This window comes from Metschnikowia bicuspidata, assembly GCF_001664035.1.
Source record: "Metschnikowia bicuspidata var. bicuspidata NRRL YB-4993 chromosome Unknown METBIscaffold_1, whole genome shotgun sequence".
NCBI classification, from domain to species: domain Eukaryota; kingdom Fungi; phylum Ascomycota; class Pichiomycetes; order Serinales; family Metschnikowiaceae; genus Metschnikowia; species Metschnikowia bicuspidata.
In genome coordinates, this window is record NW_017387731.1 from 2,991,609 (window position 1) to 3,016,643 (window position 25,035).

Below are 25,035 nucleotides of genomic sequence, written 5' to 3' on the forward strand. Positions count from 1 at the left end.
TCTTAGCTAGCCCAAACTTCTGAAGATACTCCTCGACTTTAAAATGGCGACCGTGACCGAACGTATAAAAGAATTAAAGCCCAATGAGAGGTTTTGCCTGTTTGAATTTTTTCCGCCAAAAACGGATACTGGGTTTAGAAACTTGCTCGCAAGATTACACAGAATGATGGCCTTGAATCCACTTTTTTTTACTGTCACTTGGGGTGCCGGGGGTTCCACTAGTGAGAAGTCGTTGGATTTGGCTGCAACCTGTCAAAAGGAACTTGGGGTAACTACTGTGCTTCATTTGACTTGTACCAACACCAACAAGGAGGTCATCGACAATGCTTTAGAAAGAGCCAAGGAAGCCGGAGTAAGAAATATCTTGGCGCTTCGTGGCGACCCACCCAGAACACAGGAATACTGGACACCAAACTGTGACTTCAAAAATGCTATTGATTTGGTGAAATACATTAAGGAGCAATATGGCGATTACTTCTGTATTGGTGTTGCAGGCTACCCCGAAGGCCATGTCGATGGGGCCAATGAGACCCAACAAAATCCCCGCAAAGATCTCCCATATCTCATCGAAAAGGTAAAAGCTGGTGCTGATTTTATCGTGACGCAGCTTTTTTTCGATGTTGACAAATTTGTTGCGTATGAAAACTTGTTACAATCTGTTCCTGAGCTTGCCAATGCGATTCTTATTCCCGGGTTGATGCCCATCACAACCCATAAGGTATTTGTACGTGCTACTAAGTTGTCGCATGCTCTGGTGCCACAAGAAATCACTGACAAACTCGAGGCACCAGGCAACGACGACAACATGGTGAAGTCTATTGGAATTGACGTTCTTACCAAAATCATATCTGAGGTGGACCGTAAGACCGAGGGCAGAGTACGGGGTTATCATTTCTACACTCTCAATTTGGAAAAAGCGGTTGCTTTTATTATTGAGAGGTCACCGCTTTTGAATCTAGTCGACCACAACGAAGTGGTTGACCACGAGGATGCAGTAGGATCAGATTCAGACACAGAAGAGCCCGTAAGGGTCACGACTCGCAAAGCTCGTAGGAGCTTGACGGCCGAAGACGGAAGACTTGCCTTGATATCTGATGCCCTTTTAAAGGACCGAAGGACACTCATTGACATTAGTACTGGAAAGGGCGTCTTGGGCAAAGATGCTACATGGGACGAGTTTCCAAATGGACGGTTTGGTGACTCCAACTCACCGGCTTACGGAGAGATTGATGGATACGGGCCTAACTTGAAGCTACACACTGCCGAGCAAATTGTCCAGACCTGGGGTACGCCTGAAACAACAAAAGAAATCTCTAAACTTTTCATGGAGTATTTGTCTGGTAAAATTGATATCTTGCCATGGGTGGATACAGAAATGTCTTCCGAAACTGCTTTGATTCAAGAGGAATTGTTCGAGTTGAATCAGCGTGGGTGGTTCACATTGGCCTCACAGCCAGCTGTAAATGGATGCCCTTCAGCTGATAGAATACTTGGTTGGGGTCCCTCCAACGGTTTCTTGTTTCAAAAAGCTTTTGTTGAATTTTTTATTCCGAAGAAAGAGTGGGATGAGAAGCTCTCTTCTAAATTGAGTCAACAAATCCAGGACAAAACAGTGACGTTCTTCCGCGGCGACAGTTCAGGCAACATCACGTCGAACTTGCCAATTGGGGGCAACAATCAGAATAGTAAAACCGCGATCACTTGGGGTGTGTTCCCCTCGACTGAAGTGTTGCAGCCCACGATTATTGATTATGAATCTTTCAAAGCATGGAACGAGGAGGCTTTTCTTTTGTGGGTCGAATGGGCAAGGTGCTATAAAAGAGACACTAAAGCTTACGAGCTTTTGCAATCTATCTATGAGAATTATTACTTGATAAGCATGATCTACCACGATTTCACAGATGAACTTGGATTATGGACACTGTTGCTAACAGAGTGACTAGATGTCAGGATGAATTGGAAGCTTTAAAAATCAAATGGCTTCTAGGAAAGTGACACAGTTTTATTCTGATCATGTGAGACACACGACTACTTTAGGTCGTTGAGTAAATGCTCAATCATCTCGATATTTTTTCCAACCAAATTCTCATTTAGTGACTTTGTCAATTCTGAGAAGGGGTCTGGTTCCTGATACGTACAAAGGTGCTTCTTCATCAATACAAATCCATCGGCTATGAGGGTTCCTTTTCCGAGAGTGATGCAGCCACCAAGGGGGATGGGTAGAGGCGTTTTAGTTGTGTTGGTGCCTGGGCGTAGAAAAGGTAGTTCTTCTAGCTCTATTGCATAGAAGTAGTTCCCAAAGCAGTCCCGTAGAAGGAGCTTATACGTGGCTTTTACGGAACGCGCTTTTTGTTCAGGCTCAGGGGTCTCCAAGTCTATCCCGTAGATAATAGGTCGGTAGACGTGCTCCATCCTCTCGAAAGGCGCTGTGTTTGGGTTCTGATAATATCTCCATTCCTCAAGAGCTTTCTCTTTTGATTCTGATATGTTGAGAATTTGCATAACGTGACACACTAGGGGCTCCTTCAATTCTGCCTCCGGCAGCCCAAAGTATTGGGTGATTCCACTGGCAACATCAGCAGATTTTTCTTGGTTCATGCGTAATTTAGTGTTTGATGTCGAAATTTATTTTTGAACGCTGACGGTAACAAAGCGCGGCTCATAAAACGCGTTTGTCTCCGCGACTGGCAACACAGTATGCTTGAGCTATTTGTTTGAGTGATCTTCGATAATACTCGGCTGCTAATGATTTTTGTAGAGTTCACTTCTTAGAGAGCCTTATGAAAGTGGATGGAATTAGTTTTGAGATGTCACTTTGGAAGCTGCCATCACATGGCATGGACAGCACACGTGATCTACTGGGGAAGCCTGGAAATCTCTAGCAAAATCGTTTAATTATGAAAGATTTTGACTACGGAGCCATATCACTAGGAGTTTGCTTTCGCTAAAATAAGTTGGTTTTTGGTGAGACTATGAACAATTTCATGTCAAATAGATAGTCCGAGTCTACTTGATATGATTGAGCTAGTTGCAATATGCAATGCATATTGCTTGGGGAGGATGGCGATATGTGTGAGAACTAGACGCTTAGCCCTAATTAATCATGTGACAAATGAGACATTAAAGTTCCCACCACTTACCCGAAACCAAATAGCACGACAAGTATATAAAGGGAAGAGAATTCCCTCTAGAGATCTTTTTAGAAGGTCAGTTGACACAAAAGTGGTTTTAGTTTTTCCTAAATAAAGGTTTATTTCCACACGCTAGTACATCATGTCGAATCCGATATCTCAACTGTACCAGTTGGGAACCACTTGTGGACAGGACATTGAGTTGGAATATCCTGTACTCAAGCAGAAATACAAACAATATGTACGTGTACGCGCACATCGAATACGTGCTGTGGGGCGCAAGTATAATACCTTTCGAGAATAAAAGCTGTCCAAAGCCTAGGGTAGGCCGCTTACTAAAATTGAGTATATGCAAATAATAGATTCATAAAAGTATTGCTGTCACCATCTGGCTCTATAATGTCGTCTCTTTTTGTTTCGGAAGATGAAGAATACGACGATAAGATCGCCACTTCATACTTGAGTACATCAGAAATTCAAAAAGCGGAAGAGCCAGGAACTACCGATGTCGCTGAAACTATCGAACAGCTGGAACTCCCGCCAATTGAAATTTCTGTCGAGCGAACACAACAGCATTATGACTCACAGAACCATCAGAACGAGACCGAAACTTCTTTTCCTGTAGTTGTGTCTAAAGAGCCAGAATCAATAGCAGTCTACAAATCCAAGGAAGTTTGCTGCAACTTGCCTCTCAGGTTCTATCAGGAAATTGCTGAGACACTTCTATCTAAGGACTGTCTTCTAATATTAGGACGGGGCCTTGGATGTGAAGTCGTAACCGCAAATGTTCTTTATGCATTGAGCACACCATCCGTATCTCTTGAACATGGAAATTTGATTCGTCGGAAAAAGAGCTTGGTGATACTTCTCAATGCCCGACCCGAGGAGCAAGTTAAATTAAACGACATTTTAATGGAATTGAAATGGATGAACGAGTCTTGCAATCCTGACGAGACCTCTGAATTCGATGATGACTGGACAACTCCATTGAGAGTAGTGGGTAGCTCTGATTTGGCCAACACAACGAAAAGAAGAGCGGTGTATGAGGAAGGTGGAGTCATATTCATAAGTTCCAGAATACTAGTTGTCGACCTTCTATCTGGAATAATACGTCCAGAGGATATCACTGGTATCTTTTTGATGCACGCAGAGCGTGTAAAAGAAACTTCAAATGAATCTTTAATTCTAAATCTCTATAGAGATGGCAACAACTGGGGTTTTTTGAAGGCAGTTTCGGATGAGCCAGAGTCGTTCACGGGCTTTACACCGCTTAGTACCAAGTTGAAGATTTTGAGACTCCCCAATGTATTTTTATGGCCGAGATTCCATGTGGAAGTTTCCCTGCTGTTGCTTAAGTTTTCAGGTGCAAACCAAGGACTTGTGACAGAAATCAGCGTGGGTCTCTCCCCGAAGATGAAAAAGATACAATCAGCTATACTTTCATGCCTTCAAGCCTGCTTGAGTGAATTGAGGAGGCATAATCCAATCTTAGAGACTGACTACTGGGATATGGAGAATGTGCATGATAAAGATTTCGTTATGAGAGTGAGATTATCTCTCGAACCACAATGGCATCGTGTCTCTTGGACATCTAAGCAATTGGTGTCCGATCTTGCCACACTCAAAGACCTTTTAGCTGAGCTTTTATCGGCCGACTCTCTCACATACTATCAAAGGGTTCAGGGTATTATAGATGCTAATATCAAAAGCTCAAGCATTGGCACAATGGCGACAACTACAACGAGCCCTTGGCTAATGATGGATGAGGCGACAACTATAATTGCGTACTCAAAAGAAAGAGCTCTAGGTAAAGTGTCCCTCAAAATAGCAACGGTAGATTTGAAGTCAACCGCCGAAGATGCCGCATCTACTGACTTGGTATACAACCTAGAGGAGCAACCTAAATGGGAACAATTGTCCCTTGTGATTGATGATATCATGCATGAAAGATCCATAGATCCACTGAAGACTGAAGGGCCCATATTAATTATGTGCTCAAATGACAAAATTGCCCGCCAGCTCTCTAATGTTTTAGCTTGTACTAAAATGCGTGTGAATCCAATAACAGGCAGAAGAAGGTATACTGCTCGAAGCTTTATGATTGGCAAATTAAGAGACTACCTTGACTGGAAGGCATTAACATCACTCACGAAAGAAGTTGCCATAAAGCTTAATGCAAAAGAGGAGGGCCAGGAAGAATCCCAAGAGCAAGAGGAAGAGAAACTAAACACATCAAAATCCTTCACAAGAGGAAAAAATGCCCCTCAAAGCAAACGCAGGAGAACTAGAGGTGCTTCTGCTGTGGCGAATGTCTCGAGGTTTTATTCTGGGTCTAATTTTGATCGAACCTCAGGAGCAGTTGATCTAGATGAAAATATCATTAAATCTCTTGAAGGTGAAGCTGGAAGTGATTCACACGACGAACCAGAAGTTCAAGAAATTGCCAGTGAACTGAACGAGGAAGATAATCATGGACTTTTTATTGAGGAAGAGAATTCTATTCAGTTTGATTTAAAGCATACCGAGAAGTTCAATCAAGTGATTGTTGAGACATACAATGACTCAACAAATGAGTTTCTACTTCAAGAGCTCAATCCTTCATATGTGATCATGTATGAACCTGACCTTACGTTTATTCGTCGGGTTGAAATATATCAAGCTATGAATCCCGCCTCTCCTGCCAAAGTGTTCTTCATGTACTACGGAACATCGGTCGAGGAACAATATCATCTATTAAAAATAAGGATGGAAAAGCAAGCTTTCACCAGACTTATAAAAGAGAAAGCAACTTTGGGAAAGCAGTTTCAGACAGAAAAAGACAATTGGAAATTTCGTATACAAAAACCCCATGTGGTGAACACACGAATTGCTGGTGGGGCTGAATTTAGAACGGAGGATGACGAAATGAGAATTATAGTCGATACTAGAGAGTTCTCATCTTCATTGCCAAACTTATCGTACCGTGCCGGAATCAAGGTGATTCCATGCATGTTGACTGTTGGAGACTATATTATCTCACCCAAAATTTGTGTGGAGAGAAAATCTATTCCAGATTTGATTGGAAGCTTCAAAAGTGGACGCTTGTTCCTGCAATGTGAACAAATGTTTCGCCATTATGAGCTACCTTGCCTTCTCATCGAGTTCGATGAGTCCAAATCATTTTCATTCAAGCCTTTTTCTGATGTTAGACCCCCTGGACAAAAGACAAGCGGAGCTCAAGGGACAATGATTCAAAATAAAGAAATACAACTGAAAATTGCTGAACTTCTTGTGTCTTTTCCGAAACTCAAGGTGATTTGGTCCTCCTCGCCGTACGAAAGCGCCCAAATATTTTTGGAACTAAAGGCTGCTCAAGAAGAGCCAAACATAGAGGAGGCACTTTCTAAAGGCGTGAATCCTTCAATTGCCACAGAAGAGGGGCCTCCTAACTTTAATGATGATGCTGTTGATGTGTTACAGACGATTCCGGGAATCAATAATACCAATTACATTTCGGTCATACAGAAAGTACGGAATATGATAGAATTAGTCTGTCTTCTGAGAGAGGAGCTTATAGACTTGTTGGGAACAGAAAACGGAAACAAAGCGTTTAATTTCATTAATCATGAGATTCGATGATCTCTACATCAAATGCTTGGTTCTATCGTCAGTTTCTAGGCCTCATTTAGTTATGTTGGTATTAGCCCGTCTTCGTGCTAATATTAGACAATGCCCCCTGAATCTTAGAAACAAAATACCAATTGCAAGTAAAGTTATACTTTTGGTGTTTACACAATTCACGCGATAGTCTCGTAGCGAGGACACCGATCTTCAATTTAGTCTCTGACGTTCACTATACTCTTTTAGAAGATGGAGTACTGCATTCAGATGATTCATGCATCCAAGACCCAAAGCGCGGGGAGACTCTTACGATTGTTTACACGATACCGGATCATACTTTATCATGAAAACTTCAGACTAAGTCGACCTTATTGTCTTTCAAACAGAATTGGCAGCTTGGCTTATGTCAAACATGTTCAATAGACTCAGGGGGTTCTGTACAGTACAAGGACACGATGTGGATTCGTCAGGCAAGCTGCATGTTTATCAGAAAAGCAGATATCGATATATCGAGTTCAAGTATCTATATTTCCAGATTCAAGAGCAAATCAATAGGAATGTTGTCTTAAGCTTTAGATATGAGCAACTAAAAACCCCCGAACTAAGGCTGTCATTGATAAAGCCGTTGGTCTCATATATTGTTGAATTAAGCAGTACTCAATCACTCAAAACTGCCTTTAGCAACCACTTGGCAACAACGCCCGGCATATCTTCGTTTGAAACGCCACTTTTTGGACCTATCGGATTCCCATCATTTCCGGCTAATGAGCTTATGACCTCAAGACTTTCTCCGTGTGTGATATACGTTCTCTTGCTCTTGAGGTATGAGTATATGATTCAGTCCGAAAACCACCTAATAATGTATGATCTTCTAATTACAAAATCAACCATATGTGAATTCTTGGCTATAAGAATTCTACGAGAATATAATTCGAACGAAAGAATTAATCTTCTATTTATAAACCCAATGGCACATCACGAAGAGCATGTCCAACTCAAGCACACGAAACATCTAGATAGTTTCAATACCTTGGAACTCTCGATCCTATCTAAGTCAAAAAAGTTTTTGGTGCAGCCTGTCATAATAGGTATTCTAGACCGTATCTACAATGGCGAGCTCATAATGAAAGACAAGAACGCGACAAAGCTGAACAATTTGCTACGGAAGCCTGTCTCATCATCCTCAACAGATCGTGCCTTCGAAGAATCTTTTTTATTACCAAAGAAGGGATCTGAGCATGATTTTGAAAATGGCCAACCTGAAGACGAATCTCCAGTGTTAGTGAGTGGTGACGTTTACGAAGGAAGTATCGTCAATTACAAGTTCAATCAAATCACCATCAAGAAAGTATTTGTTCGGTCGAATGTTGTACCAAAATACCAGTCCTTGGTCATAAATTTAAAGTATGAGTTCTTGACGATCCTCTTTTTGATTCTTGTGTTCAGACATAAGTATAGACAATCTTCAGGGTACTTGGGAACCTTGTTTTGGGTCGTAGCTTTGAGTTTCAATTTCGATGTGATTATTAAGTTGCTTCACATCGAATTCAAATACTTGAAGAAAGTCATCTGGACATACATTGACATTTTGATCGTTACACTTATTGACGTATCTTTTTTCATGAGACTTTTACTTGGTTTTGGAAAGATTCACTCTCAAACATACTTCAACTGTTTCAGTTTGATCTCTATTTTGTTGTTTCCCAGGATGCTCTCGGTTTTCAACAACTACGAATTCTTCAACATGATAATTGTTTCTTTAAAGAAAATGACATGGAATGTCATCGCATTATCATGTTTATTCACTTCTTTGATCTTTGGCTTTTTTTTGTGTTTCATCAGCTTGACAATTGATATGTCAACATATGAGGTGGCATTTGCAATGGTGAAGTTGTTTTTTGGGTTTACTCCTGCAGTATGGGACAATTGGGAAAGGTTCGACAACTTGGGAAGAGTTTTGCAGTTGTCATATCTTTCTTTAATTCAATTTGTGTTCGCAACGATCCTTGCTATTGTCTTGAGTAATGTCTTTGCCAAGGTAAGCGAGTCAAACAAAGAAGAATTTGAATACTTGAAAACCACAAACCTAATCATTTATTTGAAATGGGCTAGTTTCAAGCTGTTCGGGGACACCGAAAGCAAGCTAACACGTGTTTTTGATTTTTTCGTGTCCGTCTCAAAGTTTCCGATCATACTCATCATTTACTTCTACGAAATTCTTATCAAGGACAACAAGAGACTCTTACAGAAGCAACGGAAGGATCTCAAACATTTCACCTTTCTTAACCGAGAAGACGATTTGTATGAAGACGAAGATGCATTTTTGCTCGGCACTCTCACGAATGAAGAGGAAATCAGCTCATTGAGGTTGTCATCCCGAAGAGGCTCTCAGATAGATTCCAAAATGACGTCTGGTGGGGATGCCAATATTATGTTTGCGCGTTCGACCTCAGGGCAACAAGACGCGGTCTCGCGCAAGAAAAGGGTTTCGAGAAGGCTTTGGCCGCAACAATCCCAAGCCACAATGGCGGGATTTAGAAGTGGGCTGCTCGATTCGATGTTTATGGATGATTTTTTGGGAAGGCGATATGGCTCTGTCAGAGTCCGAAACACTTCTGGATCGCGTTCAAGGAGAATAAGAAGTGAGACGGAAGTGGAAAAGAAGCACACGAAGATGGAAAAGAAGTTAATGCTTAAATTACAGGACTTGGAAGATATGGTTTTGCAGCTTGTTGGCTCGAGGGGAAGATCTAAGCATGAAGCGATGCATGATCCTAAAGTGTACAGACATAACAAGGCCGATGCCGACCTTACATCATTGAGTGATGGAGAGACAAGTGGACATGACATGTTTGAGGACGAAGACTATGATACCGTGGGAGACAACGACCGCAACAGCGATGTGCCTGATTTGGAAGCGCAACGATAGTTGTGAGAGCTCATTCTACGTGACAAGCTTTCAGTTTCTTTCTCACAGAAAGGCTCTGATCTGTTTAAGGATGTTTGGATGCCATCATAAAAAATGCCACAGAATTTCGATACCGAGCAGCATAACGAGTACGAAAATCCGAAAGGCTTGCCCTTGAAAGCTCTGAAAGGTCGTTCGATAGCTCTGGCGACTCGGACGTGTGCCGGCACAGCCGCGTGGAGGAGCTTGTTTGGGTGCGACTCAGAGATCACTTGAGCCATGGCTCGAGGTAAATCTTAACCCGATACGGAAAAAGAATAAGCGCGTGTCGATAATCATGAACATAGATATCGAATCAGACACAGAAAAGAGCTAAATTAATGTGCAGAGCACGCCGGGAATGAAGACTTTGCGTCTCCAGGTTTTCCGCATAGTCGAGCCACAGTGAATGAATGGCTGAGTAATATGGTGTCCTAACCAACTGGCACTCTAGGCTCTGCACTGTACCCTGCCTACGTTAGCCATATGAGCCGATCCAGGCTTGCGAGAATCTGCACAAAAGAGGGAATGGGCTGAACGCCAATCAGCGGGCGAAGCGAGGCGCCCGAAAGCCCGGTCGGGCCTCGGCCTGCATAGCTGATTAATAATTCAACGCCCATTTGAGGAATACGCGCGCGGAAAGCAGGCTTTGAAAAAAGCAAGGTGCGACCAGAACGGTGAGCTGAATCCCGCTTCCCGCGACTGGCGCTTTGAGTGCTGCATGACGAGCCAGTGCCCGACCCGCACCTTTATATAATGGAGTGGAGAGTACGGTGCCGGCTGGGCCTCGGTATTTTCTGATCAAGTACATTCCTAAAGCTGACTGTGCCTCCAACAAGGTTTTTGGTTATTTGGGTCTTGTCAAATTCTGCTGTATATCCATATTGGTATTCGTGTTCCGCTCCACCGCAATTCAGAAGCCTGCTTGTTTGCCCTTACTTGCCGCAATTCACTAGAGCGTTTTTATTCCTGTCGCTCTCATAGGCCGAAAAAAGCAAAAAAAAAAAAAGTAATCTGAGACTTCCCAAGCGAAAAAAAGTCACCACGCTCTCAGAACACACCAACAGCCGCCCTGTTGATCTCTAGGAAACCCTGTATCCACTATTTCTGGACTCTGCTGCCCACCTTCTTCTTCCCCAGCCATCACTAAATTTGTCCTGATGCCCCACAACACTATGACCCAGATTGAAGTCCCCGACAATCATGTGCAAATCGGAGGCAGGAAGTCCAAGTTGGCTGTCATCCAGCTGAAGCTTGTCAAGCAGCAGATCGAGGACGCATTTCCACATCTCTCCTGCTCGGTCTTGGCTCTCAGTACGTTGGGGGACAAGGTGCAGCTGAAACCGCTCTATTCGTTTGGCGGAAAGTCGTTGTGGACGAAAGAACTCGAGGCGCTTTTGATGGAACCTATCGGCGACTTTCCCCAGCTAGACTTGATTGTACACTCCTTGAAAGACATGCCCACATACTTGCCCGATGAGTTTGAGTTGGGGTGTATTTTGGAACGAGAGGACCCACGAGACGTTCTTGTCATGAAGAAAGGATCGCCCTACAAACTGCTCCGTGACTTGCCGCAGGGCTCTGTCGTGGGAACTTCGTCTTTGAGAAGACAGGCTCAGCTCCTCAAATCCTGCCCCCACCTCAACTTCCACGATGTGCGAGGCAATCTTGCTACGCGCTTGGCGAAGTTGGATGACCCGGAGTCTCCTTATGCGTGTATTGTGTTGGCAGCGGCCGGGCTTATCCGTGAAGGGTTGGCCGAGAGAATCACGTGTCTGTTGGACGCCCCCGACATGTACTATGCTGTTGGACAGGGAGCGCTCGGCATCGAGATCAGAAGAGAGTGTCTGTTCATGAAACCCCTCCTCTCCCACTTGGAACATCGCCCGACAGCCTTTTGCTGCACAGCAGAGCGGACGATGATGAAGTTGTTGGAAGGTGGGTGCTCGGTGCCCTTGGGCGTGCAAACGATATACGACGACGAAACGGAGGAGCTTTTCTTCAAAGGCATAATCGTTAGCCCAGATGGTACAGAATCTGTCGAGGCTGAGGTGAGAGCTATTGTCCGAAGCAAGAGTGACGCCGAGAAGGCAGGAGAGGAAATGGCGCACAAGCTCACAGAGCTTGGCGGCAAGGAGATATTGAATGCCATCAACTTCGAAAAGATCAACCAAGCGCCTCCTTCGTGAGGTGTGGCCACGGTTCCACGCCCTGCCACTCCTCCAGCGCTTGGCCATATCATACAACAAACTGCATTTTAATTTCTTTCTGGGATCGACATTATTCTTCTCGACTCTTTGCCATCACAAACATGTAATGTGTTTGGCGGCTTCTGGCATTGCTTTCTACAAAACGGTTATTTATACATTCTTTTCACTGCTAATATTTTCTCACTTCTTTTTTTTTGTTTTTGGGGTTATGGTTGTGTTCATCGAAGAGGAAACCAAAAGGCTTAGAATTTCACTGTATATATTGATTTAGAAATATTACGCTTTTATTAGGCTCATTCTAGCTTTCATTAGGCTCATTCTAGCTTTCATTAGGCTCATTCGGGCTTTTATTAGGCTCATTCGGGCTGCTGCGGAGGAAGCGAGGGCCAATGCTGGGAGGCGGCGACCTTGGCCCTTCTCGGTCGGCAGTCAAATGCCAACCAAACTTAACATACTTGGAACTACGGCAACAGTAAGCGATATGTGAAGACCATTTCGTTGTACGAGCATATACGTACGTCTTGATTCAAGAACGCGATATATGGGTCCACTTTCTGTATGGTGGCCACTGTCGCAGTAATCAGACGATTTCAATCTCTTGTGTGCTGGAAATAAAGTGTCTATGGATGAAGCCACAATGGGTTTCAGATCAAGGAAAGTTTCAAAGAATTACCCTCCTCAATGTCCCCCGGAATAGTGACTTGATTCTGAACTAATACGTCACTTTCTCTCTGCCAGTGGCGACGGCATCGCCGCACACGGATCTCCGCGGACCCAGTGGCCTGACCGGCCCGGGCTATCGTCGTTTATTCGTTTAGCGCGCCTGCGTTTCTATACGAACGTCGCATTATATATCGGATATATAGAAGATGGAAAAAACAAGCAGAGGAAAACAATCCATCCGACTGCGGAATATCAACGTTGTGCTCTTCGACGCCAGAAGTTTCATCCAGTTAAGACAAAACAGGGCCTTTCACCCCAAGACTGGAACCAGTGCTTTTTTTCAAACTCTAGGTTCACCTTTAAAGTCGGAATCGTTCGTTAGCCACCGGTCTTCCTGCGCCTGTACGCTCACCTTGGTTTTGATTAACTCTGCCAAGTAGTCATATAAACCACACCAAATATGGATATCGTTCTTGAAATTGCCGATACGTTCTACTTCGACAAGGCATACGCCCAGCTACTTCCCAAAGATGGGGCCGTTGCCCGCTGGGTGGGCGAAACTTTTCCCGGGAACTCGCTTGCAAATACCACTGCCATTTCTGGCTCAACAGGCTTGCCGGCACCACTCACATATCTTCTCAATGCTGTACAGTCGCTACAGAACAAGAACGATGTGTATGGGCAGTCACCACCCTTGATGTTTGACGTGACCGAATACGCTGACCAGTCTTTCCTCGGCAGGAGCAATTTGTTACGTGAGTTCATCACGATCGAAATCATCACCGTGATTTTCGGCTGGATCCTTTACTTCCTAGTTGCATCCTTATCTTATGTGTTTGTTTTTGACAAGAAGATCTTCAACCATCCCAGATACTTGAAGAACCAGATGTCGTTGGAGATCTGGCGTGCCTTCACTGCAATCCCTATCATGGTGTTGCTTACAGCTCCGTTTTTCTTGATGGAGTTGAACGGGTATTCGCGCTTGTATCTCAACGTGGACGAGTCTACGGGCGGCTGGAAATCGGTTTTGTTCCAGTTTCCCGCCTTCATTCTCTTCACGGACTGTGGTATCTACTTTATCCACCGCATCTTGCACTGGCCTTCCATATACAAGAGACTACATAAGCCCCACCACAAGTGGATTGTGTGTACCCCATTTGCCTCGCATGCTTTCCATCCTGTGGATGGCTGGGCCCAGTCTTTGCCTTATCACATCTATCCATTGCTCTTCCCTTTGAACAAGGTTTCGTACTTGTTTTTGTTCACGTTCGTCAATTTCTGGACTGTCATGATCCACGATGGCAGCTACTGGTCTAACGACCCTATAGTAAACGGAACTGCCTGTCACACGGTTCATCACTTATACTTCAATTATAACTACGGGCAGTTCACAACATTGTGGGACAGATTGGGGAATTCCTATAGACGCCCAGACGATTCGTTTTTTGTCAAAACCGAGAAAACTGAAGACGAGAAGTTGTGGAAAGAACAAACAAGAAAGATGGAGATCATTCGTGGAGAGCTCGAGGGCAAATCTGACGACAGGGTCTACATTGAAGACAAGTGATGCTGATTCATCGCCAAACGGACTGCAGAGAACCCTGTGAAATCAAGACATCCTTCTAGCTTTTGCTTCAACCTGTAAAATAAACTAAGACTAATTCGATACCTTTTCTGTAAATTCCAACTGATTTTATTTCGTATAGAGTATCACGTGGCGCTGCAAAATCCGATACTGGGATGTTGGGGCCGCATGGGCCTCACCGTCATGTGCGATACCGAAGGTCACCGCAGAAGCTCTAACGCTTTGCACAACCTGCGCAGATATTCAACAATGGCACCATATACATTGGCGAATATGCTGCCTCCTCAGCCGACAATGATGGCTTCATCGCTGATTTTAACAATAGGTCCATATAGACACAGAAAGGATCTAAGTCGACAGCTGGTGCTTCTGAAATATCTGATCATAGGCTATATCGCGGCCGGGACGTATGGTAAAGTATATAAAGCTCGTTCAAAAGTGCTTTCGAAGTCAGACACAACTGAAGGAGAGCATGCCGATGTTCCCGAGCCGCCCAAATTCAATCCAAATTCCGAAAGCACAAGCTCCGAGGAGGTCCAGTTATTTGCCATTAAGAAGTTCAAGACCGACAATCATCTGTCGAGTAAGCCCATGGCCAACGGCCTCAACGGACACGACATCAACGGGAATGAAATCGTGTTCTACACGGGCATCTCGCAATCAGCCATCAGAGAAATGTCGTTGTGTAGAGAACTTGCGCACAAGAATCTCACAAAGCTCATGGAGATTATTCTAGAGAACAAGTCGATCTACATGGTTTTCGAGTTTTTCGAACATGACTTGCTTCAGATCATACATTCACATTCCCATCCTGACATCAAGCTTATCCCAGAAAGAACTGTCAAGTCTCTTATATGGCAGGTGCTAAATGGCGTTACTTTTCTACATAAGAACTGGATTTTTCACCGAGACCTCAAGCCTGCGAATATCATGGTATCCAGTGACGGTGTCGTAAAAATTGGAGACTTGGGCTTAGCGAGAAAATTCAACAATCCGCTACAAAGTCTATACACGGGTGATAAGGTTGTCGTTACAATCTGGTATAGGGCCCCGGAATTGCTTTTTGGGACTCGATATTATACGCCCGCCATAGACTTATGGGCTGTTGGGTGTATTTTGGCAGAGTTGCTCTCGCTCAGGCCGATTTTCAAGGGTGAGGAAGCTAAGATAGATCTTGCGAACAAAAAGTCGATTCCATTTCAGCGCAGTCAGCTCCAGAAGATATTTGAAATATTGGGCACTCCCACGCCGCAGGTTTGGCCTACCATCCAAAAATATCCGGACTATCAGGCCTTCAAGCAAAACTTTTGTCAAAATACCTCGACTTTGTACTCGCCGAATTTGGAAAATTGGTACAAGGTTATCGGAGGGAAAAACAAAGAGTGTCTTGCGTTACTCAAAGAGCTTTTCCAGTACGATCCAAGTCTCCGGGTTTCTGCGGATGACGCCATGGTGCATCCGTATTTTTTAGAGGAGCCAAAAGTGTGCGAGAACGCTTTTGAGGGCTTAAGTGTAAAGTACCCCAGGAGGAGAATATACACCGATGATATTGATATCACATCTCATAGCACCAACACAGGTGCAACCAAGAGACACGGTTTGGATGAGGGAATAAGGAAAAGACATAGATGAATAGACTCTTTAAATCACTGATCTTGAATTTATACTATATAAAATAATGTAGATGCTCTGAACGTGCGTTTGGCGTTAACTCCCTCCATTATAGCACTGTGACGCCTCACAAAGTGTACAATAGACTAAGAAATCAGACCTTGGAAGCTGTTAAGTAGGCCACAAACACAAATCCTCTATCATGTCCATGAAAATAAAACATTCAATATAAGAATCACATCTAAAAAGGGCCTTCTTCTTATTGGTCGAAACGATTCGAATTTCAATGGCCATGCTGTGTAGTGCACCACATTGTTGTTGCACGGAAAGTGCGGCAGTGTACATCAAATGAGAAAATGAATCTAAGAACATCTGATGCAACATTCCGACGAAAACAGCTAATTACCACCCCAAGGAAATCAGTTTTCTATAATCCTCGAATGTACAAGAAGCTAGACTCAGTATATAGTGGGCCGTTTTGCGATGTCTATAGAGGCGAGAGCGAGACGGGAGCAGCCGTGGCTCTCAAAGTGGTCGATCTTGACTTCATCAGGAAGCCCCACGATTTCAGGAATGAGATCAAGATCATCAAAAGTTTACACCACCGAAACATCGCTCAGTTTCTTGATACTTATGCTTTGGGCGAGGATCATTATCTAGTGATGCCCTTTTACGAGAAAACTCTAGCAGACGTCATGAAGCACTTCACTAAGAAGCGGATGAAGTTCAATCTTGAGAATCCCTTGAATACGGAAGTGGCTTCCACAAGTGTTTTTCCGCTCGATTCCGCTAATGCTATTGTGTGGGGTCTAGCTGACGCAGTCCAATACGTGCACCAGCAGGGAATCATTCATCGTGACATTAAGCCGTCGAATGTATTTTTTAGGAGCCTTGAAGATTTAGAAAATCCCATTCTCGGTGACTTTGGCATTTCATACAATGTCATGAGCCCTTCTTTGGAGGAACCCCTCGACCAAAAATTTACGGATATCGCAACGGGGTATTACAAAGCGCCAGAACTATGTTTCGCGGTGTGTGACTACGGGAGCGAGGTTGATCTTTGGTCATTGGGAATTTTGATCTCATGCTTGTATTCCCGTGATGGCGAGCCGGCGAATAGAGTAGCTCAGCAAAATGACAACGAGCGGGCCCCTGAACTCAATGATTTCGTGCTACTTCAGGGAACTTTCGAGGCTTTTGGGACACCTACAGTGGCTGACAAGAATAGCGAATTGTACTGGCCGGCACTTGCCGATCCATGGTACCATTTTGTGGACTTCAACTTTACAAAATATGATCGAAAACCGACCAGAGAGCTTTTGCCGAGATGTGAAAATGCGCGTATCACTCAATTATTCGAAGGTCTTACGCGGTATGATAAGCGAGAAATCATTAGCTTGGATTCTGATCGGGGGAACCGAGCCGAGTAGCATGCTATATTTTTCCAAAAGCATGTTCCCAGTTATGGCCATATATTTTGATCTTACATCTTTGGCTTTGCTTGGTTGGTTTTTGCTTTTCCAATTTTTATTTGTTGCAACTCTGTCTTTTCTTCTTCAGTAAGCGTCCCCACTTACGACGAGCTCAGAATTCGGAGCTTGTAAATTAGCAAACATGCATGCCTCACCCCGGATTTCATGCGTTGAGACGCGTGGCGACACTGCCTTTTCGCGTGACACCTCTGCCCGCCTTCTCCGCATGTCGCATTGCCTTCCAAGCACCAGATTCCATAGTGGACTTTCGATGTACTTTTCTTCGGGTGGTAGAAATTAGCATTAGCAGAATGAAAATGTTTGCTTATGCCAACAAAACCGTATCAAAACCTGTACCTGAGGCTCACACGCTGCTGCCCAGACACACACCAGATAACATCCCAGAAAGTCGGCAGTTGAACTATGAGGAGTTGGGGAACAAGTACCAAATTTGGCACAGTCGTCCTCGGATAATCCAGAATTGTGAATACTCAAAATCGCAAATAAAATTAATGATCCATGATACGCCGATTTACGCGAAGGCTTTTGGCCCGAACATCGCCAAGTTGCCCGCAGCTGCAAAGCGAGCCTCTGGATCGAAAATTGAGGGGGGCGTAAAAACTCACTTGCAGCTAGGTAGCAAGAACGTGGTAGAGCTTAGATCTGGTTTGAAAAAGGAGTCTGAGTATATTCACCGAAATAAAGCCCTGACAGCAAGGTGTAAAAGTCATTGCTTGGGGAATCTTGATGAACCAACATCCATCCCACAGCTTCCCTCCCAAAATTTGGTGGCAAAGAAAAGAGAGCCTGGCTGCTTTTTAGGGGATTATGTCCCGATGAAATGCCATGCACCCGGAAGAGATTCCTTGGTCTCAATTCACCCGGCTGATGGCACATCCATCACATGCAGCAAGACTCATGTTCAGCCCCCGGTGAATGTTACAGGAAAAGCTTCCAATACAACCAAAAGCTTGATATGCAAGTCCTCTTTCGAGTCTTCTCAATTATCGCTTGTAGCGAGTTTGCCGCACCAAGAACAGGCTCGGGAAATTGGCAGAAGTGCCACCGCGGGCCTTGATCATCAACGTGGAAACAGACTCTCCTTGTCTCACAGAATGAAGGGCTTGATATTGAGCAATCTCAAGAGCAAAAGCGTAAATTTGAATAGAGCGAAGTCATTTGATCAAACGAAATCTCGCATGACCAGCAAACGGGACGTCAGAAACAATCTATTACTAAGTTACGAGGGGAAAGTAAGAAGAAGGACCACAAATCTAGGTACGTATTTTTTTTTTTTTTTTCAAAATTGGTTGGGTGGGGCATTTTACCTGTCCCGGAGAGAGATTTATCATTTTCGGGGATTTACAGAAAAAACGGTTGCCCATGTCTATTGTTAAGCAGGCTGAGATGGCATGCACGAAGGCTTCGAACTGTGGGGCTACCCTATGAAATGTGAGTTGCCAGAAGTGCACATCACGTCATTACCTAACCTTTGGCGTATCACATATGCTAAGCTTGCCCGGCGGTAAAAAAAACTGTCAAATTGCAATATTTGCAGCCGGAAGACAGTAAACTGCTGATGGTTATGTCACTAAGTAATTTAAAGCTGACAGCGAGCGGTGTGGGGTAATATCGTTTTCGCGGAATAGAACTGGGGCGAAAATTCTGGACGCGCAATGACAAAGTGGGGCTCACGGAAGTCTGCACAGAGATTGGTCAGTTGTTTTCGATCCTGGACCATGTTAGCGCATAGAACGAGATTGATCGACCCAGACTATTCGTCCCATCACATGTGACCGCATTATTCCAAAGCTAAAACAGTCGAGCGGAGGAGGAAATGGAAGGCTTGGCTCTTGTCGCCAGATAGGCTTTTCAAAAGGTTGATTGCAATTGCTATTTGCGAAGCAATTACGGTCAGGTATGGCTGCTATACTCTAAGTCGTGGTGCGCACAACTTTCCTGCGTGACCGCCGCCATATGTTTTCCTCGCGATCTCCACATTCCCTCTGATGAAACCATTTTTCCTCACGAGCTTCATCCCCAATTGCTTTGAGTTTTCCTCACACTGGGAAGAAACAGACCAGTATCACTGCTCATCAGTTTTAAACATACTCAGCATACTTTTATTGTCAGGCGCCCGAAGTCCTTTGTTTCAAACTCACCTCAGTTCTCACCATCGCTGACTACAGGATATCTTTTGGCCGCCGCTTGCTAATCGTTCCTCACTCTTTCCTTCAATTCAGTGCTCTTGGTTGCTTCGGATCTCGCTTGTCGGATCCAAGACAACTGTATTTCGGGTGAATCTGATCCCTTCCATTTGCAACAATTAATTGCTTACTAACATGTCCCCAATAGAAATCGTTACTGAATCAGTTAATAATGGGCGCACAGGTGAGCTTGAGTCTATCCAATATACCCAATCTCAAGTCGTTGGTCACGGCTCTTTCGGTGTCGTCTCCCAGACTCAGATATTGCCCAGCAATGAAATAGCCGCCATAAAGCGGGTTCTTCAGGATAAGCGTTTCAAAAATAGAGAACTTCAGATTATGAAGTTGGTACACCACAGGAATGTTGTAGATTTGAAGTACTACTTCTACACAAACAACGACAAAGATGAATTGTATTTGAACCTAATTTTGGAGTTTGTTCCAGAGACTTTGTACAAGGCTTCACACTATTACGTGTCTAAGCGTTTGTCAATGCCAGCATTAGAGGTGAAACTATACACTTATCAAATGTTCCGTGCGTTGAATTATATCCACACCCAGGGTATATGTCACCGTGACATCAAGCCACAGAACTTGCTAATTAATGCGGAGACCGGTGTTTTAAAACTTTGCGATTTTGGGTCTGCCAAGATTTTGAACCCAGCAGAACCCAATGTTTCATACATCTGCTCCAGATATTATAGAGCTCCGGAGCTCATTTTTGGCGCAACGAATTACACCACCAAAATTGATGTATGGTCTGCTGCATGTGTCATGGCTGAGATGATCATGGGCCAACCGTTGTTCCCTGGTGACTCCGGTGTTGATCAGTTGGTGGAGATCATCAAGATCTTGGGCACACCAACCCGAGAACAAATCAAATGCATGAACCCGAACTACACGGAATACAAATTCCCGCAAATAAAACCGATTCCGTTGTCCAAGATCTTCAAGAAGATGCCTACGGACTGCATTAACTTTTTGGCTCAGATATTGGAATATTCTCCAAATGAACGAATCTCATGTGCTCAAGCTTTGGCAGATCCCTACTTCAACGAGTTAAGAAAAGAGGGTACCATGTTGCCTAACTATAGAAAGTTGTTCAGCCAGCAATTCTACAGTACTTCATCGCATAACCCATATCAAAGCAATGCTAATTACCAGTTGTACTCAAATCAGCCGGACTCTAGAGAATTGCCTGAGTTGTTTGACTTCGACGACCGGGAGTTGTCAATGGAGCCTAGTTTGAACCATTTATTGGTTCCAGATTTCGCTCACAAACGGTTAAAGATCACCAGGGGATCTTCATTGGAGGACTTCGCTCCGATGTCCGAAGCCGAAATGAAAGTCACATTAGAGTAAATAGATGATGAAGCTGACGAATATTACGTTTATACATGAGAGAACCGTAGCATGCCGATTTTGACTAAAACCATCAGGACTGGTTTCATGTCTTATACTTGATATTCATTAGGTTCTCATAATCTGGGGTTGTTGATTTTGATTTTATGGTGTTCCCTAATCGCGGGCCCAGAGCTTCCAATATTGTTCGTCTCGAGCGACGGAGCGGTTTTTTTCTTGGAAAAAATTCTTGTGAAGGGCAACACAAACCACTTGGCGAACCATGGCATTCCCAAGATCGAGATTGCTATCCGGACCGGGAAGAGCGATTTCACGATCACGTAGGCATATGCCCCCTCCTTGATAAGCTGTAGTTTTTCGCCTATTGAAAAGGTTCCAAAGTCGTAGTCTTGTAAAGCTTTGTCAATAATTTTGGTGCCTTTCTCCGTGGCCCATGAAGGCAAGTCGAGTACAGATACCATCAACGTATCGTGGTATTGGTGCAAGAGATACCAAATGCCTATCAAAGGCACAACGGCCGTGATTTCGTGGAGAACCACAAATGCAGTCACATGCGAAACTGGGGCCGTGATGAACTGTGTGGTATAAGGCCGAAGGAAACGGGGGATTCGCTTCAAAATAGGGTGCCTGTCATACTTAAACTTTTCCTCTTTAGAGGGCTCATTCACTGTCGCAGACTTGTCCGACGAAGGAGGGGTAGCGGCCGACTTGAATAGTAGACATGGGGCTGAGCAGTGGAGTTTGCGTAAGCCGCAGAACCTTTTAGCAAAGGACAGATGAGTTTGAAGCATATGGCAAATTCGGTGGGGGTACTAGACAGATTGACGTGCCTAGAGACCGAGGATGAGTTCCGAGACCCGTACATGCCTGGCCTAGCGGAGCACTGGCGAGCAAGTGAGGAAGAGTGCATCGAGACAAAAGAAGCTATTGGTAATATATCCAGAGCGGCGCATATTCCAGGCAGCCTTTCTCAAACTTTCGTGTGTGACACAGACTTGTCATTTTAGCCCATGGAGAAATTGCCTTTCAAGTGGCCAGCACCAAGCCTGGGGTGGTATTTGCATCAGCTTGACTGGTGTTCCAAGGCATCCGCCCGGCCACGCGACTCCGCGCGTTGTTTGTAATACACACCACTCGTATAAGCGTCGATTTATATAAAGGCAGCTCGGTTCCCCATTTTCCACCCGGCTTCCCCTTCCACCGCATCCCGAAAAATGCAATCTGTATACGTCGTTTCCACTGCCAGAACCCCGATTGGCGCTTTCCAAGGCTCTCTCTCCTCGCTCACCTTCAGCGACTTGGGGGCCCATGCCGTTAAAAGCGCCTTGGAAAAAGTGCCCCAGATCAAGCCTGAGATGGTTGACGAGCTTGTTTTCGGCGGTGTCTTGCAAGCCAACGTGGGCCAGAACCCAGCCAGACAAGTTGCTTTGAAGGCCGGTCTCCCCGAAGAAACCATTTCTTCCACCATCAACAAGGTGTGTGCCTCGGGCACAAAGGCCATCATCATCGGAGCCCAGGCCATTCTTACAGGCACGGCCGACATTGTGGTTGCCGGAGGCGCGGAGTCCATGTCAAACGTGCCATACTATCTCCCCAGCGCCCGCTCGGGTGCCAGATTCGGCGATGCCACCATGGTTGACGGTGTCCAGAAAGACGGCTTGTTGGACGTGTACGAGCAGAAATTGATGGGCGTGGCGGCCGAGAAGTGTGCCAAGGACTACGACATCTCCAGAGACGAGCAGGACGAGTTTGCCAAGAACTCGTACCTCAAGGCCCAGAAGGCCCAGACCGACGGCAAGTTCAGCGGCGAAATCGCTCCTGTCACAATCAAGGGTGTGCGGGGCAAGCCCGACGTGGTTATCTCCGAGGACGAGGAACCAAAGAACTTCAACGAGTCGCGCCTCAAGACTTCCAGAACCGTGTTCCAGAAGGAAAACGGAACCGTGACTGCCGTCAACGCGTCTAAGTTTAACGACGGCGGTGCTGCTCTCGTCTTGGCCTCCGAGGCCAAGGTCAAGGAGTTGGGGTTGCGCCCCATTGCTCGTATCTCCGGCTGGGGCGAGGCCGAGAGATCGCCCATCGACTTCACTGTGGCGCCCTCGTTGGCCATTCCAAAGGCCTTGAAATTCGCCAAGCTTTCCTACGATGACGTGGACTTCTACGAGTTGAACGAAGCCTTCGCGGTCGTTGGCTTGGCCAATGCCAAGATCTGCGGCTTGCCCCAAGAAAAGATCAATGCTTACGGTGGCGCCGTTGCCTTGGGCCACCCATTGGGCTGCTCGGGCGCCAGAATCGTCGTCACTTTGCTCTCTGTGTTGTCTCAAGAGGGCGGCAGATACGGTGTGGCTGGTATCTGCAACGGCGGTGGCGGTGCTTCTGCTCTTGTTGTTGAGAAGCTCGATAGCGAGGCCAGATTGTAAGCGAGTCTGTGCATGAACAAACGTGGAAATAGGTATATAAGAGTGGTTCTCTAATGATCAAAGAATCGGAGGTGTATTCGTGTTGCTGTGTGGTAAAAGTACATTGGCCCAGGGCCTTGCCTATACGTGTGTGGATGCTATCCGCCTGTTCGGGCCCGAGAGAATTGTCCGCATGAACATGCAATTTGATGGTATATGTGCGGAGTCAAATCTAGGCAAAATCAATATTCCGCTTCTCCAACTGATGGATGGTCCAGATCCAGGACTGGGCCGCATAGTCCATGTTGTTGGCCACCTTTGCTGGCTGAGTCTCGTGAAACAAATCAAAGTGGGAGCCGCTGTTGGCCTTTGGGGTGAGTGTGGGATCAACGCAGCAGTTAAACACTGCCTGTGCCCCCTTCTCAATACTTGCGCCAAAGATAAAGGAAAATATCTGGAACAAGCACCAAAACAAACTGCCGATAATCGGAAGACGGGTCCAGTATGCGAAATAGTCGGTGCTCATCACTATTCCCGGCTGGACGGATGTGCAAATAAGACGTGGGTTTCGTAGTGCTAGCATCTTCATGAAATGTATTCCTGCTGTTTTGGCTATCGCGTAGCGGATCCATGTGAAAAGCGCATTCGGCTTGTAATGAAAGCGTGTGCTCAAATTGAAGTATCGGAGAACGAACCGGTGCGTTACTGAGGTGATATACACGATCCGGGGCGGGCCTGCGTCGGGACATAGGTCCACCGTTCGCTCCATGGTCGGAAGGAGTTTTGTGGTTAGGAGAAATGGGGCGACGTAGTTGGTCTGGAGCTGGAGCTCAAAGCCATCGGGAGTCACCGTGTAGGGCAGAAACGAATTCCCAGCGTTGTTGATGAGCAAATTGAGACTCTTCTCTGAGCTCTTGAAGTATGCAACTGCACCAAGCACCGAAGATAGACTCGAGAGATCCATCTCGAGGAAATGTAGCTCGCCAAAGAATCGGTGGGGTCTTTCGGCCCGTGAATACCGGGCTGCAGCGTACCGAGCCTCCTTTGTCAAATTGTCCATGGATTTCTTGCATCTCGTCTTGGACCGGCCAGCGATGTAGACGACGTACCCATGAAGATATAGGTGGAGCACGGTGAAGTACCCTATTCCGGAATTCCCGGCAGTTATTAGGGCGATCCGGCGGTCCTTTTTGGGGTTGACATATGGAAGAGAACCGGGGTCGAAGCTCATTCTTGAAGGAGCCGAGTTGATTCGACAGCTACTATTGATTGGGTTTCAGATTGGTTCTGTTTCGAACCTCGTTTGTCCGAGCAACCAAAGAACTATTTTTGTGCTACTGGACACGGATGTCTCAATGGGTGAATGAGAGTTTGGGGTGCCTCGTGCCGGAATTAGAGGCCTGCGAACATCCGAGGCTTGGCAGAAGGAAACCCGGCACCTTTCGCAGCCGTATCCGGCAAGAGACCAACCGTGCCCCCCACTTCTGAGTTGGGCTGTAGATGTTGATGTGTGTATATTTTTGCTATTGACGGCCGAATCCCGTTGCATTCAAGCCAATGGAATAGTAATAAAAGGAGGCGGGCAATGAGGCATCACGAAGGGCACTGTTTCGCACACACGATAGGCTCGTCTGCCCCCCGCACCAATAAGCTCTGTCCCAGTTTAGAGAGTGTAACTCAAACAAATACATCAATGATTTACAAAAAAAGTACGTACTGTGGGCTTGGGATTTTTTCATTGGAAGGCTACCATGCAATTAGAAGAATCTTCGCAAAGAGAAATATGGACAGACGGCATGGCTTTATACATCCAATTGATGCACGATTAGCTCTGCCAACTGCTGGGGC

The 25,035-nt window shown here is 45.3% G+C and overlaps 13 protein-coding genes across 13 annotated transcripts; 10 read left to right on the top strand and 3 right to left on the bottom strand.

Annotated features, from left to right (window-relative positions):
• Positions 1 to 43: 43 nt before the first annotated feature.
• METBIDRAFT_9932 (methylenetetrahydrofolate reductase (NAD(P)H)) lies at positions 44 to 1,939 on the top strand (the record flags this gene model as incomplete). The annotated part of the gene is made up of 1 exon (XM_018859492.1): positions 44 to 1,939. One exon carries the CDS (start codon positions 44 to 46, stop codon positions 1,937 to 1,939), a length of 1,896 nt encoding a protein of 631 aa, XP_018714169.1.
• Positions 1,940 to 2,028: 89 nt separating this feature from the next.
• NCE4 (Nce4p) lies at positions 2,029 to 2,598 on the bottom strand (the record flags this gene model as incomplete). Its single annotated transcript, XM_018858568.1, has 1 exon — positions 2,029 to 2,598. The coding sequence occupies one exon, from the start codon at positions 2,596 to 2,598 to the stop codon at positions 2,029 to 2,031; it is 570 nt and encodes a 189-aa protein (XP_018714170.1).
• Positions 2,599 to 3,530: 932 nt separating this feature from the next.
• RAD1 (ssDNA endodeoxyribonuclease) lies at positions 3,531 to 6,749 on the top strand (the record flags this gene model as incomplete). The annotated part of the gene is made up of 2 exons (XM_018856953.1): positions 3,531 to 4,943; positions 4,977 to 6,749. 2 exons carry the CDS (start codon positions 3,531 to 3,533, stop codon positions 6,747 to 6,749), a joined length of 3,186 nt encoding a protein of 1,061 aa, XP_018714171.1.
• A 472-nt stretch (positions 6,750 to 7,221) lies between these two features.
• FGR29 (Fgr29p) lies at positions 7,222 to 9,318 on the top strand (the record flags this gene model as incomplete). Its single annotated transcript, XM_018854810.1, has 2 exons — positions 7,222 to 9,145; positions 9,194 to 9,318. Coding segments are annotated over 2 exons (2,049 nt in total), but the record flags the coding sequence as incomplete, so codon positions are not given.
• A 1,346-nt stretch (positions 9,319 to 10,664) lies between these two features.
• Positions 10,665 to 12,354, top strand: HEM3 (hydroxymethylbilane synthase). The gene has a single exon (XM_018853912.1). The coding sequence runs from the start codon at positions 10,839 to 10,841 to the stop codon at positions 11,865 to 11,867; it is 1,029 nt and encodes a 342-aa protein (XP_018714173.1). The 5' UTR covers positions 10,665 to 10,838; the 3' UTR covers positions 11,868 to 12,354.
• Positions 12,355 to 13,011: 657 nt separating this feature from the next.
• On the top strand, positions 13,012 to 14,118 carry ERG3 (C-5 sterol desaturase; the record flags this gene model as incomplete). The annotated part of the gene is made up of 1 exon (XM_018859494.1): positions 13,012 to 14,118. The coding sequence occupies one exon, from the start codon at positions 13,012 to 13,014 to the stop codon at positions 14,116 to 14,118; it is 1,107 nt and encodes a 368-aa protein (XP_018714174.1).
• A 102-nt stretch (positions 14,119 to 14,220) lies between these two features.
• Positions 14,221 to 15,788, top strand: SSN3 (cyclin-dependent serine/threonine protein kinase). Its single transcript, XM_018855562.1, has one exon. It carries the CDS (start codon positions 14,305 to 14,307, stop codon positions 15,766 to 15,768), a length of 1,464 nt encoding a protein of 487 aa, XP_018714175.1. The 5' UTR covers positions 14,221 to 14,304; the 3' UTR covers positions 15,769 to 15,788.
• Positions 15,789 to 16,187: 399 nt separating this feature from the next.
• Positions 16,188 to 17,177, top strand: CAK1 (cyclin-dependent protein kinase-activating kinase; the record flags this gene model as incomplete). The annotated part of the gene is made up of 1 exon (XM_018856605.1): positions 16,188 to 17,177. One exon carries the CDS (start codon positions 16,188 to 16,190, stop codon positions 17,175 to 17,177), a length of 990 nt encoding a protein of 329 aa, XP_018714176.1.
• A 94-nt stretch (positions 17,178 to 17,271) lies between these two features.
• METBIDRAFT_110695 (uncharacterized protein) lies at positions 17,272 to 19,088 on the top strand. Its single transcript, XM_018853913.1, has one exon. It carries the CDS (start codon positions 17,366 to 17,368, stop codon positions 18,614 to 18,616), a length of 1,251 nt encoding a protein of 416 aa, XP_018714177.1. The 5' UTR covers positions 17,272 to 17,365; the 3' UTR covers positions 18,617 to 19,088.
• Positions 19,089 to 19,561: 473 nt separating this feature from the next.
• RIM11 (serine/threonine protein kinase) lies at positions 19,562 to 20,788 on the top strand (the record flags this gene model as incomplete). The annotated part of the gene is made up of 1 exon (XM_018858569.1): positions 19,562 to 20,788. One exon carries the CDS (start codon positions 19,562 to 19,564, stop codon positions 20,786 to 20,788), a length of 1,227 nt encoding a protein of 408 aa, XP_018714178.1.
• A 212-nt stretch (positions 20,789 to 21,000) lies between these two features.
• METBIDRAFT_23456 (uncharacterized protein) lies at positions 21,001 to 21,423 on the bottom strand (the record flags this gene model as incomplete). The annotated part of the gene is made up of 1 exon (XM_018855261.1): positions 21,001 to 21,423. A coding segment is annotated over one exon (423 nt), but the record flags the coding sequence as incomplete, so codon positions are not given.
• A 579-nt stretch (positions 21,424 to 22,002) lies between these two features.
• Positions 22,003 to 23,208, top strand: ERG10 (acetyl-CoA C-acetyltransferase; the record flags this gene model as incomplete). Its single annotated transcript, XM_018856853.1, has 1 exon — positions 22,003 to 23,208. One exon carries the CDS (start codon positions 22,003 to 22,005, stop codon positions 23,206 to 23,208), a length of 1,206 nt encoding a protein of 401 aa, XP_018714180.1.
• A 211-nt stretch (positions 23,209 to 23,419) lies between these two features.
• On the bottom strand, positions 23,420 to 24,418 carry METBIDRAFT_33993 (uncharacterized protein; the record flags this gene model as incomplete). The annotated part of the gene is made up of 1 exon (XM_018856430.1): positions 23,420 to 24,418. The coding sequence occupies one exon, from the start codon at positions 24,416 to 24,418 to the stop codon at positions 23,420 to 23,422; it is 999 nt and encodes a 332-aa protein (XP_018714181.1).
• Positions 24,419 to 25,035: the final 617 nt, after the last annotated feature.

Bases quoted from the DNA above. Each gene is read 5' to 3' on its own strand.
- HEM3 (XM_018853912.1), top strand. From the start codon at position 10,839: ATGCCCCACAACACTATGACCCAGATTGAAGTCCCCGACAATCATGTG.
- SSN3 (XM_018855562.1), top strand. From the start codon at position 14,305: ATGGGCCTCACCGTCATGTGCGATACCGAAGGTCACCGCAGAAGCTCT.
- METBIDRAFT_110695 (XM_018853913.1), top strand. From the start codon at position 17,366: ATGCCTCACCCCGGATTTCATGCGTTGAGACGCGTGGCGACACTGCCT.